The sequence below is a fragment of the Salminus brasiliensis genome, chromosome 18, assembly GCF_030463535.1.
Source record: "Salminus brasiliensis chromosome 18, fSalBra1.hap2, whole genome shotgun sequence".
Lineage (NCBI taxonomy): Eukaryota > Metazoa > Chordata > Actinopteri > Characiformes > Bryconidae > Salminus > Salminus brasiliensis.
In genome coordinates, this window is record NC_132895.1 from 21,732,902 (window position 1) to 21,744,786 (window position 11,885).

The 11,885-nt window shown below is 39.4% G+C and overlaps 1 protein-coding gene across 2 annotated transcripts; it reads right to left on the minus strand.

The window, feature by feature from the left end:
• Nucleotides 1-53: 53 nt before the first annotated feature.
• On the minus strand, nt 54-7,412 carry slc29a2 (solute carrier family 29 member 2). Of its 2 annotated transcripts, none has more exons than XM_072661972.1 (13): nt 7,380-7,412; nt 4,824-4,859; nt 4,650-4,728; nt 4,409-4,557; nt 4,157-4,296; nt 3,140-3,274; nt 2,919-3,016; nt 2,650-2,728; nt 2,326-2,498; nt 2,117-2,225; nt 1,912-1,997; nt 1,558-1,757; nt 54-1,396 (listed from the first exon to the last, which is right to left on the minus strand). In XM_072661972.1, exons 2-13 carry the CDS (start codon nt 4,844-4,846, stop codon nt 1,285-1,287), a joined length of 1,383 nt encoding a protein of 460 aa, XP_072518073.1. In that variant the 5' UTR covers nt 4,847-4,859; nt 7,380-7,412; the 3' UTR covers nt 54-1,284. The 2 variants fall into 2 exon arrangements, with proteins under 2 accessions (XP_072518073.1, XP_072518074.1); XM_072661973.1 differs by lacking the exon at nt 7,380-7,412 and adding an exon at nt 6,030-6,116.
• Nucleotides 7,413-11,885: the final 4,473 nt, after the last annotated feature.

The following is an 11,885-nucleotide window of genomic DNA, read 5'->3' on the forward strand; positions in this document are numbered from 1 at the left end:
AAACACTGAAATTGAGTCAAATAAAATACATTTATTTGTAACATATATCCACAATTCAAAAGTTTTCCCTTTGTCCAGTTAATAAAAGAGCAAAACACAGTAGCTGCCTTGTCGCTGAGTGACGTGAATAAGAAATTACAGTGAGACGTCGACAGGTGTTCGGTTTTCTAAAATAGGGGATCATACTAACATCAGTACTATGTGGACCACATATACACTGTATAAATAAAAATACAAATTCAGGTTAACTTAAAATGGCACCAATCAGCCATAACAAAGTAATATATCAGTTGAACTGAATATCATGGATTATCTCCATCTACAATGCCATTTGTTAGGAGGTGGAATATAATAGGCAGCAAAGTGGAAAGAAGGGCCAATATTAGGCAGGTGGTGTTAATGTTATGGCTGATTGGTGTAAAAGCCGAGTTAGAGCACTGATGTTATCTGGTGCCAAGTTGAGATACCTCAAAGAGGTTGTCAACTTCATGGAGTGCAATATTTACAGCTCGATAAGAATGTGCCCTTCAATCCAAATACAGTATGTACCACATAATTCAAAACCAAGCGCAAAGAGAATTGTCCTAAATTGCTGTATAATAAAAAATTCAAAATATTTTTATTGCATCATGGTCTGATGTGAGATGTACTACATTAACAAACCTATTAGAAGTTACTCAGCTACACTTAGGAACAAGAGAAATCTGTCATCAAAAGCATTTAAAACAGTAAGAAAGAAAAAAAGTTCTTCATATAAAAGTATTTAAATATAATAAAAAAGGCGGTTTATAATAAATGCAGTATAAAAAGGTGCTCAATAATTTATAAACAAGTAAAAATCCCTCATAATTAGAGCAAGTCAGGAGTGCATTCAGACTGCTGATCATCTTATCCGTTTCAGCTGACCTTGACCTGATCCTACTATTAGGTTTTGTCCATGGAGCCAAATAGAACTGGTGTTATATGTAGCATATAAATATAATTTTGAAACATTCTGCATCTGTAATGCATCATCTGTCATTTGTAGTATAATCTGGGCACACTGTGGTATTCATTTTTTCCCTATAGACACTGCCAGCTGTGCCAGGCCTGCAAGGAATATCTCGAAAGAAAGAGCTGCGTGGTGGGACAGTGAAAGTGTACAGCAGATATAAGAATGAATTAGTGGTCTCATCTATGGGAGTAGGCGAAAGAGTGCAAGAAAGAGTACTAAAGTGATAGAGTGAGTGCATGAATGTCTCATGCTGGGATAGTAATAGCATTCAGGAGTGCCACCAGTGAACGCTATATAAGCATTTTCAGCACAAAGGAGAGCGCAGCTCCAAGGGACAGCCCCAAAGCCAGGAAGAAGGTCATCAGAGCCCCAGTCGTCTCTGCATCTTTAGACCTCACCAACCTAGAGGGCAAAAAATGAATGAAGGTATGAGTGTGTGCAGCAATCACTGCAGTGACTTTAATCCACAATTACCCTTCACTGTTATATACTAACGTATTAAATGACGGATTCTGAACAGTATACTACTGTAAGACATCTCACTGAGCTTGAATAGTACTTACTGCGGTGCATAGGACATGCAGAGACAGGCGAAGTACCCATTTGTCATAGCAAACAATGACATGAAAAGTACATAGGCCAATTCATGCTTGAAAAGTATTGGCAGGTAGGTGTGAGTTGGAATGTTGCACAGCATGAGTGCAGGGATGAAGATCACTCGAGCCACTACAAGGATTGGGAACAGGCTGCTGCCCTTTGCAGGCTAGAACAAATACAGAGTGTTATCAGATTTCTCACATTTTCAAAGGTACAAAATAGTGGAAGGTCATGCAGTTCATTAATTACAATAAAATATAAGCAGTGCCTTTTCTTTTTAAAAGAACAACAACAATAGAAAACGCCACATTAAGCCTTACCCACTGAACAACTGAGGTGACACTTCGGCCAATCCAGTCCATAACGTTGAAGACCAGAAAACAACAGAGGGCAGTAAAAATGTCCGCTGAAAGAGAGAGGAAGAGAGGAAAGCAGCCATTTAATCCATGGCCTCTTCTTGTTCTCAGAGTTCTCATGTAATGTTTGAAGAAGAGTGTTGTGTTGTGGAGAGCAAGGAAATCTCACCCCATGTCCCTGTGAACATTGTATCTGGTTTCACCAGCACAGTGATCGCTGGGAAAACCGACAGCGTGACCATGAAGACACATGTCACACACAAGGCCATCACCCAAACCTAAAAAAATAGATGAATAAAATAATAATGAATTAACCATCAATTATGCTTTTCACATCAGATCCTGAATATTATAATTACAAAACATATTTTACAACACCTTTCTGAAGACTGCCAGCACAGGTGACTTCTCTTCACACTGCTCTTTCTGCTTCTCTACTATATCAGCAGTTTTGTAGGCTTCAGATTTAGGGTCAGTTAACATGCTCAGACCATAGCAGTCTGGACTATAGGCAGGCTCACTGAGCTTCACTTTCACCAAGGTCACACTCTCTACAACAAACACAAACAAGGTGACATTATAAAAAAGTTAGTTTGCCAATTGTTTATAGTTCAACAAATCATCTTCCATTGGTGTGTCACATGCTTAAAGGTGCCCAGGGTCACGAGGTAACACAAGGTAACACTAATATCTTCAACTTACCTGTTTGATTTAGAAACAGCTCTTTCTTGGTCTCCTCTTTGTTACTGGGACCATCTTCCAAATAAAGACGAGCAAATTTCTGAAACATAAAGAAATGCTAATTTGGCAAAGCGTGCAAGTCTAATATAAAACATTTACCATCTAATTTTGAAGGACTCATATAATTCCCAAATTATTACCATGTTGTTCCATGTTAATAATGTGCTATATCATTTCATTTCTGAAGTGAAATAAGTATGAGTAAATATAAAATTAAAAGGGGTATTTACCAGATGAGGCAGCAGTAAGTAACAGCACAGTGTAAGGAGTGTGGCCACGCAGGGAGTCACAAAGTAGCCCAAAGCAGCATTCTCATTGTCTGCTTTAGCTAGAGAAAACCAAAGCAGAGGTTTAGAAGAAACATAACCATCACAGCGCAATCAGCACAACTGAATACAGCCTTTTAGTGAGGCATGTTTGGGTTTTGCATCTGAGATCTGAAGGAACTTACATATCTGCGAGATTAACATGGCCACAGCAGAGAAGATGCCGGCCACAGCCTGGCCACTCATAAAAAAGGAGCTGTACTTCTGAGGGAGCTTCCCAACCAGACCAAACAGACTGCCCTGCAGCACTGCCCCAAACACTAGCAAGAGAGGGATTGATAGGCATGTTATTACATTCACAACATCCAAGTGATGCTAATACAATTATAATATTGTGACATTAACAATATATACAAGAATTGCCAATACAGTAACTATACAACAATGTAAAGATAACGCTAGCATATTAATCATGGTCTAACAATAATAACATGCTAAAATGATCCTGCTATACAATAAGCAGCACTTAAGCAATGCTGGTACAATTATCACATCGCAAAATTAATAAAAAGTAAATAATGCTGGTACAATTATCAAGTTCTAACATTTTTGCCATGCTAGTTGTCTAGTACAATTAACATACACTTAATGGGCATTCCTAAATCAAGGGTATTAAAAAGAGTTTATCCTGCTTTTATTGAAATAACTGTCTTTACTGTCCAGGGAAGACTTTCTACCAGACTTTGGAGCAATGCTGTGAGGATTTGATTGCATTCAGCGATAAGTGCGTTAAAGAAAGTCAAAATGTACTGGATGGAGCAGATCAATGCTGGGGTGCGTTATACCCCTCTAGCCCTAACCCGGCATTAGGTATGGTACAATAGGTTCATGTTTATCTCATCCAGAGAGTCCTATTGTATTGGCAATACTTCTCTACAGGGACTAGACAAGTTGTGTGTGTGTATTGCATATCTGTGTCAGCAGTGGGTGCAACTTCAAAAAGTACCCGAATGCGTATATTAGAAGCAATGCTAGTACAAGGATCAAGTATAAACATTATCAATAAGTAAGTAATGCTAGTACTTGTATCCTATTCTCTAATTATTAACAAGCAAGAAATCATCATGACACTACATAAACACCAGAAAAGAAAAAAAAAATTGTCAGGTCATATAATTATTAAATATAATTAGCGGACGTACTGTTGATGAACCAAATGGTTGTCATGGTGATGTTATAGAAAAGGTCTTGTTCCATTTTCACCTTCACCAGAGCGGCCGTGAGGACGAAGAGCAGTAATATAAAGACCATGCTGCCAACTATCCTTATCTTCTCTGCAATACTATGGAGAAATAAATACGCCTCAGATCGGTGCAGCATCAGAATCACAAGGAGTTATTTCAGTCCTCTAAACTCAATGAATCAATGAATATGAAACATGTCCTGATACTTACTGCTGGTAGAGAAAGGAGTTCAGGAGGGTGAACAGCAACAAAGGTAGCTGAGAAATCAGCACACACATGTTGTTGAACATGTATGGGTCAGTCTGGTCAGACCCTGAGACATTGGCCACTGTTGTTGTGTTTAGCCGTTCATTGAAATACTGCGAAAAACAAAAGAATTATTTTAGCCAATTATTTTGGAGTTGGGCAAACATTGCCTGTATAGAGGTGAGAAGTGCCCTATCTCACTTACAGCAAAGGCAGTTGCGAAGAAATTCCAGGGAAGAAGCGTTCCCATTCCCAAAATGAACAGGATGGCGGCCACTAGGCCTCTGTCAGAGAAGAAGATCAGAGGTTCTAACTAAAACCTAAAGGCTAATATTGTTCAACACATTTCACCACCACAACTAATACGCTTTCTACTCACCGGTCATCTGATGCACATTTCATTTTGCTCTTCTGTCTAAAAACAAAGTACAAAAAAAAACAAAACAAAAAAACACCGGTTGAAGCAAAAGGCTGATCATTAGCAGTAAAACAGCATCAAATTCTTACTGTCTTTAAAATATCATAGGGAGAGAAGTCAACTGTACATAATATGGATTGGTACTGAACATCAAAATGTCTCAATTTGGTTTGCTTACAGTGTGATTTCAGCAGAGAATAAGCTCTGTATGGTGCTACTACTGACAGCAGGATTAGTGACACCCTACCGTTCCAGCTCCGGCTTATGGAAACCCATAGAGTAGAAAATACCAGACGTTCAAAAACATGGTGAATGGAGTTGAGGTCTTGGCCTAACAAGCTTTCCAGTGCTGATTTAGGATCAGATCCTTGTCTCGAACCCTAAATCTGTATTTATAGTGATACACACATAGTGGTGTATTAAGGCGTATTATTGTATATTATCATATAAGTGTCAAAGGGATAAAAAATTGTGGAGTTATGAAATAACTAGATTTTGCAAGGAGGGACATGTCTGAACCCTCTGCTTCCAATCTAACGCCATATAAATTCCATCTCTACCTTGTTCACATGCCTACAAAAGGTCTGCCCAACCCTCCACCACCCGTCTGCTCCCTTTTCACCCTGTCATCTGTCACTCCTGGCTTCACTTTTTTTTTTTTTTTTTTTTTAGAGAGGGGGGATTGGCTTCCTACCACACATTAGTAGCCATCCGAATGCCAGCCCAAAAAGTCCCCTGAGTTCTCCTCATCCCTCTCCCTTACAGTCTTCTCCCAAATCCTCATGAGCAAATGCTGTATTAGCTTTATCCCACTGATCCTGTACAGAGGCGTCAGTACCCTCCTACACTCACATCCTGACCAATGGGGGGAAAGCACATGTGTCGCGCCTTTGTCACTTCCTCGTTTCACTCTGAAGACATGAATGAATGAAGCCCTTCACTCACTGAGCTTTTTTAGAAAACGTATCGGTTATGTTTAAAAATGACTGAAACATTTGTTAATCAGTGTTAAAAAACCTCCAGACCTCCTTATGAGACACTGTGTTCATGTCTCAGAGAGTTCTGTACTCAGTAAACCTGCTCGCTAAATTGTTCAGTGAACATTAGCTACCATTTCAGAGAAAACGAGGCATTTAGAATAAAACACACATAAAAACACTGACTAACCTTTAGAGGAGGTTCAGGTGTGGGTTTAGAGACCCTGAGTGGACATACAGTCACGCCGGTGAAGGGGACCATGTGCTCACTAACCTCTCACAGCGCACATTTCCGGGATTTCCCTTCCTTATCAGCCTGTGTTTAATCATGTGACACCTGCTCCTTCACCAAGGCTATTAAAAAGGCCGGGATGCTTTATATTAGGAGTTCTTTTAGGCTTTGAAGCATTGTTGTTTAGATTGGATTGCGTTTAGTGACAGGAGCGTTAGTAAGGCCGGGATGTGGATGATCACCACCCACCTCATCCCCAGCGCATCCCAAAAGTACTGGATGGAGCTCCATCAATCCAGAGCGGACAGTTCCACTGCCCCACAGCTCAACGCTGGAGGGCTGTATAGCCCTCTAACCCACACCTGGCATTACGCACGGTGCCCATAGGTTCATCTATCTATCTCTGTATCTATATGTATATACATATATTCGCACACACAAAATATGTAAATCTAAATACTGGTTATAAACTCATAAAATAAAATCATACTGGAAAATAGACATGTGGTGTACAACAATTTGCTTGTGAGCATTGTGAACACTGTAGGCGAAAAAATATATTTGAAATAAAAATTAGTGCATTTACGCACTAACCCGTCCGATAAATATGACTTAAGCTTTTTGAGGAACCTTTTTTTTTTTATTAAAAAATTGAGGAAACATTTGCGTACAGTTATAGTTATAATTATATAATTAAAACTAAATAATTATTTTCTGAATGTCGTAGAGCTGAGTTAATCATCCGGAGGACTGGAGACCCCCCCCCACACACACCCCACCCCACCCCCTTCCAAAAGCCCCTGTATGTAATTCAGTTTAGCCGCAGCATTTGAAATCTAGTCAAAAACAATCTTGCATTATTCCGGGATCATTCTCTCCATGTTATCAACAAACCGAAACAAATGCAGACCGGACTGCTACTCCAGTCCTAACCTAATGTACAGTAAGTACAGTCTTGTAGAATCGCGGGAAACTCGCGCAGAAGGGGAACCTGTTTTTTGCCGCCAAATCTATTTGAAAGTGGAATAAAGCTGACATGCGACACAAGATCACCTCAAATTAATTACTAAACGAACGCATTTCTTTATTATTTATTCTAATTACAAAACTACTGTGTGGTTTCCACTGCGAGCTGTAAATGAATATGTTTTTGGGAGCAGTGTTTTTTTTCAGCACGCAGTCCTATAAACAGTGCAAAATCTCACACAGCTTACTGTACAGTAAAACACCTCCGCGTGTATGCAGGGATGTTTACAGGCTGTACGCCATGTAGGATAAAGAAGTGAGAAGAAGAGAATAATGAATTACCTCTGAAAAGCTGAACTGAGGCGCTCAGACTGCTTCACTGTCGCGGCTGAGAAACTGAACACCACATTGAAACTGGCGCTCAATTCAGCACGTGATGGGGGGCGTGCTTAACGCGGTGATGTTTACTTGCACCACAAGGTGGCGCGCTGAGTAAAACTGTTTGGTCCAGTCAAGTCAAGTCAGATTTATTTGTATAGCTTTTTACAACTGTAGTCGTCACAAAGCAGCTTTACATAATTAGTACTTAATAAAGGACAGAGAAGAAAGAAGGAATAACATGAAGCGCCAAAGACTCCCAGTGAGCAAGCCAACGGCGACAGTGGCAAGGAAAACCTCCCTCAGAGCTGGAGGAAGAAACCTTGGGAGGAACCAAGACTCACAAGGGGGACCCGACCCATCCTCCTCTGGCCAGACTATTTTAAACATTAATGATAAAAATTACCAAAGCAGATACAACAGAAAGTTGATAGTGGTGATATTAATAGTGTCAGACAGGCACGAGTCCATCTAGGTTTCAGCACGGCCACCAAACAGGCAGCAGCGGCAGGCGGGTGAGCCATGGGTGGTGGTGGGTTGGGGGGGGACCTGGTTGTGGAGGTGGCAGCTGGTTAGACGCAGGTAGAGGGGACCTCAGCGGGCAATCTTCCAGCACTATTTCTTACAATAAAAAATAATTCAGAAGAAGAAGAAGCAAAATAATAACACTATATTTACTATATACTACTACTACTACTACTACTACTAATAATAATAATAAGTAAAATAACAACGCTATATTAATTATTATTAATATTAATAATAATAATAATAATAATAATACATTTCAGTGTGATTTTTTTGCATTTTAACATTTTGGTCAAATTCGCTGGTCTGACTGGTAAACTGCATTGCCATATCAAGATAGATAGATAGATAGATAGATAGATAGATCACTTTATTTATCCCACAGGGAAAGTCAGTTTTTACAGCAGCAAAATCAAACAAGAGAGCAGCATGATAGAGGCATAAAAGCATAAAAAGTGATTGTAGTGCAGTAATAATTACATTAATATAATATAATATACAGAATGAATTATGTGTGCAGTAACTACATTAATATAATGTAGTGATGTAAGGCATCCTGGGGTATCATTACAGTATAGAGTTTTAAAGTGGCAGTGCAGATGACAGAGCTGTGTGGCAGTACATACTGATGAACAGAATAGTGTCCGATTGAGAAACAGCGGGACTGTTCTATTAGTACACTCAGTGCACAATAATGTCCCGGCACAGTGACTGTACACATACTTTCTAGAGGACAGTTAAACATGGAAGAGGCCGCTGCATAATTACAGTCTAAAAAGAGAAATTCGTAAAAAATGATCAAGGTGACAACATCTTTGGACTAGCTTTATTAAACTCACATACGTACTCTGAATGAAACAATAGTACATACACAGGCTGTGCATTTGAGCTGAATACGTCTAGTTCAATTCCTTTTTACCACATAAAAAAAACTAATATTAAAGGTTCAATGAATGAATAATGTATTTCAGTGGAAAATTATTTTAGATTTTTTAAAAAAATGTACTGAAAGTCATGTGTCAGTAAATCTTTATGATATGTCCAATTATTTCCCATATGGTATCAAACTTCTGCAGAACTTCAGTACACATTTTATTCCAGCTGGTTAAATCTGCATATTTTGTTTTGTTTTGGTTAATAATAAAATGATTACGTTTTGAATGGGTGAATCTTATATGAACCCACAAAACAGTGGCTTTATAAAGTTAAAAAATAGCTTAGGCCCTGACCAGCATAGTGTATGTTTACATTTGAGTTTCATGGACAAGCTGGTCGGGATGCTGGTCATACTGGTTGACTAATTTGGTCAACCACTTACTATCAAATTACTATCATTGTAGTCTTGCCCTCCCTCACTTCCCCGGGTTTGGCTTTCTCAAATATTACCGGTAAAAGAATAAGCCAGTGCTTTCTCTTATGATCTGTGGTTAGTTTCAGCCGGTCACCTAGCGTTATTGTTGCATGTGGAGTTTGAGCTCATCTTCTGCAGACACTGGTGCAGAAAAACAAAGTCACGACCACGAGGCCTGGTGTACGTAGCAACCCAGAGCTAGCAGCGTCTGGAGGTGATGGGCTGGCCTCCAATATCAACAACAGCATGTTCTCCCGAAGTTGCCATGGTACTTTACTGTTTCCCCAGCTTTGAGCCCAGCTTTGGACAGTGTGATAAGTGTATGTGAGAATATAACAAGTCGAGACTCTTTTGAAACAGGTTTGGGGAGTTGGAATCGCCCCGTTTTCAGCCCTGTTTAGGTCATGCTGGCTTTACTTTTTGACGGAGAACACAACAGTGGGGTTCACAGTTTGTCACTTACATGTACCAAACTCTCATTATTCAACTATATAAAAAAACCCAGCTTGACCTGATCCTTTAACATGGCACACCATTGCTAATAAGTGATACTGAACAAAGTTTTACCACTGCTGGTGACTTAATGCTGGTGACATGATGTTTGCACTGAAATGGAAGAAGACAAAAAAAAAAAAAGAAGAAGAAGAATTTGGGCCAATATCCTTATTCAGCGGAGTGACTGGTCATCCAAGTAAACCATACTCAAGGCTGTTAAGCCAGCTGGTTAACCAGCTTAGCTCTTGACCAGCAAAGCGTATGCTTTCAGTTCAGCATTCAGGTTATACTGGTTGACTAATCTGCTGGCCAAAATGTACTGGTCAAATTTATTTATATCACTCAGTTTGGTCAAGCTGGTCAAACAAGAACATAACAGTTTACGTAAAGGCTTTTCAAGTCTTACGTTCTCCTTTCTAATTTGTGTTTAGCTTTAGTTAGTAGTTAGTAGTCGGCTGAGGTGGTTCGGTTAGAGAATATATGGTAAAGTCACCTAGTGTTAGCATTTAGCTCATGTGGATCCCCGTCCCCGCTGCAGTCGGTGCACTACCCACCGCCTGACCACTTAGCAAGCTATAACTAGCAGAGTCTGGTGGTGTCTGTGCTGCTGCCCTGTATCAACAACACCATGTGACCTTAACATTTGACGACAGTTTTTGCTAGTGTGATGGGTAGAGGGCAGTTTTTTGGGGCGTAAAGGTAATGAGTCAAGACTGTTATGTAACAGTTTGGGGGTTTTGAAATTGGCTGTTTTCCAGCCCTGTTTTGATTATGATGTATTTTCCTTTGAAAGAGGACAAAGCAGTGTTTAAAGTTCAGGGTATGTGATTTCCTGTTGAATGACCAAACTTTCATTATTCAACGATGCTAAGAAAAACAGACATTCTAAGGCACCTTTAACACTCAAATCGCTAAAAAATTATACAGAAGAAATGTATTTCTGTATTCACCACCATCGATGAATTTTCACATGGTATTTTCACTGCAGTGAATGAAATGAAGGAAAAAAGAAGAAGAAAATTATGGGCCAGTATCTTTGCTCAGTGGAGCGGCCCTATTATACAAGAGCAGATTTTTTTTCTGCTTTATTTTTACTAACAGGTTCAGATTTTGGTTGTGTTTTTTAAACGCAATGGGCTGAATCCACTGGACTGCATATTTTGGGGCTTTGGAAAGATTATAATAGCCGTATAACAGTCATTTTCCCCAGCAGCCACGTAGTGGGTAAATAGTGGGATATACGCATGTTACCTGCTTTAGAGACTTTGGACTTTGGAATCTGCAAAACAAAATCCTAGAACTCTTTATCAACAATTGACGTGAAATCATTTGATTTACGGGAAGTGCAGAGGGGTACGTGTGAGTGTGTGTGCGTGTGTGCATCTACCTTTTATTTTACGCAATATACACACATTTTTTTCATACCAGACTTTTTTTAGGCAACTCTCGTTGATTGATGGAAAACTCAGGTGGATGAATAGGAATTCTTTGAAATTCACTCCTAAAGTACAAGAATAACAATTTAGAATAGTACAAGAATAACAAAAAGAAGAAGTCATTTTGAGCATATTTGTTTTTAACAACATCCATGCAACAGATGCTCCTTCATGTCCGACCTTCAGTGTTCTTTCCCTGAGAGATCACTGTGTGTCTGATTGCTGCAGTATGACTAGAGCTGATGCACAACAAGTAAGACCCTGTTTTAACCCTTTAAGCTTTTTCGTATATCCACAGCCCAAAGCTTGGCATCCTGTAACTATGTACTACACAGAAAGTAGCACAGAAAAATGAAGGAAGGTTATGTCCAGATTACAAAAAAGGAAGGAATAAGGTTTTGCAATTCTGCACGGCATTTCCACGCATTTCAAAACCACCTTGTGTATTTTGATGTTGTCTGTAAGTGTTAAAAGGTTTTGAGGTTACGACACCCACACCCATCCGCAGCAAAGAACTTCCTATATTTGAAAGCTTCTGAAGCTCTTTGCTTTTCTCTTTTTTTTTGTCTGCCTAAAAACAACAGTTTCTTACATATATTTCACTGTTAAACTTGCTGTGAAGTTTATACCTTCTACGCTGCACAAAACAAGACCTGCATG

Excerpts from the sequence above, each read along its gene's own strand:
- slc29a2 (XM_072661972.1), bottom strand. The coding sequence starts at position 4,846 with ATGAAATGTGCATCAGATGACCG. Across the intron at positions 2,729-2,918 it reads ACTTACTGCTGCCTCATCTG|AAATTTGCTCGTCTTTATTT; the intron begins GTAAATACCCCT and ends TTTATGTTTCAG. Across the intron at positions 2,226-2,325 it reads TGCTGGCAGTCTTCAGAAAG|GTTTGGGTGATGGCCTTGTG; the intron begins GTGTTGTAAAAT and ends CTATTTTTTTAG.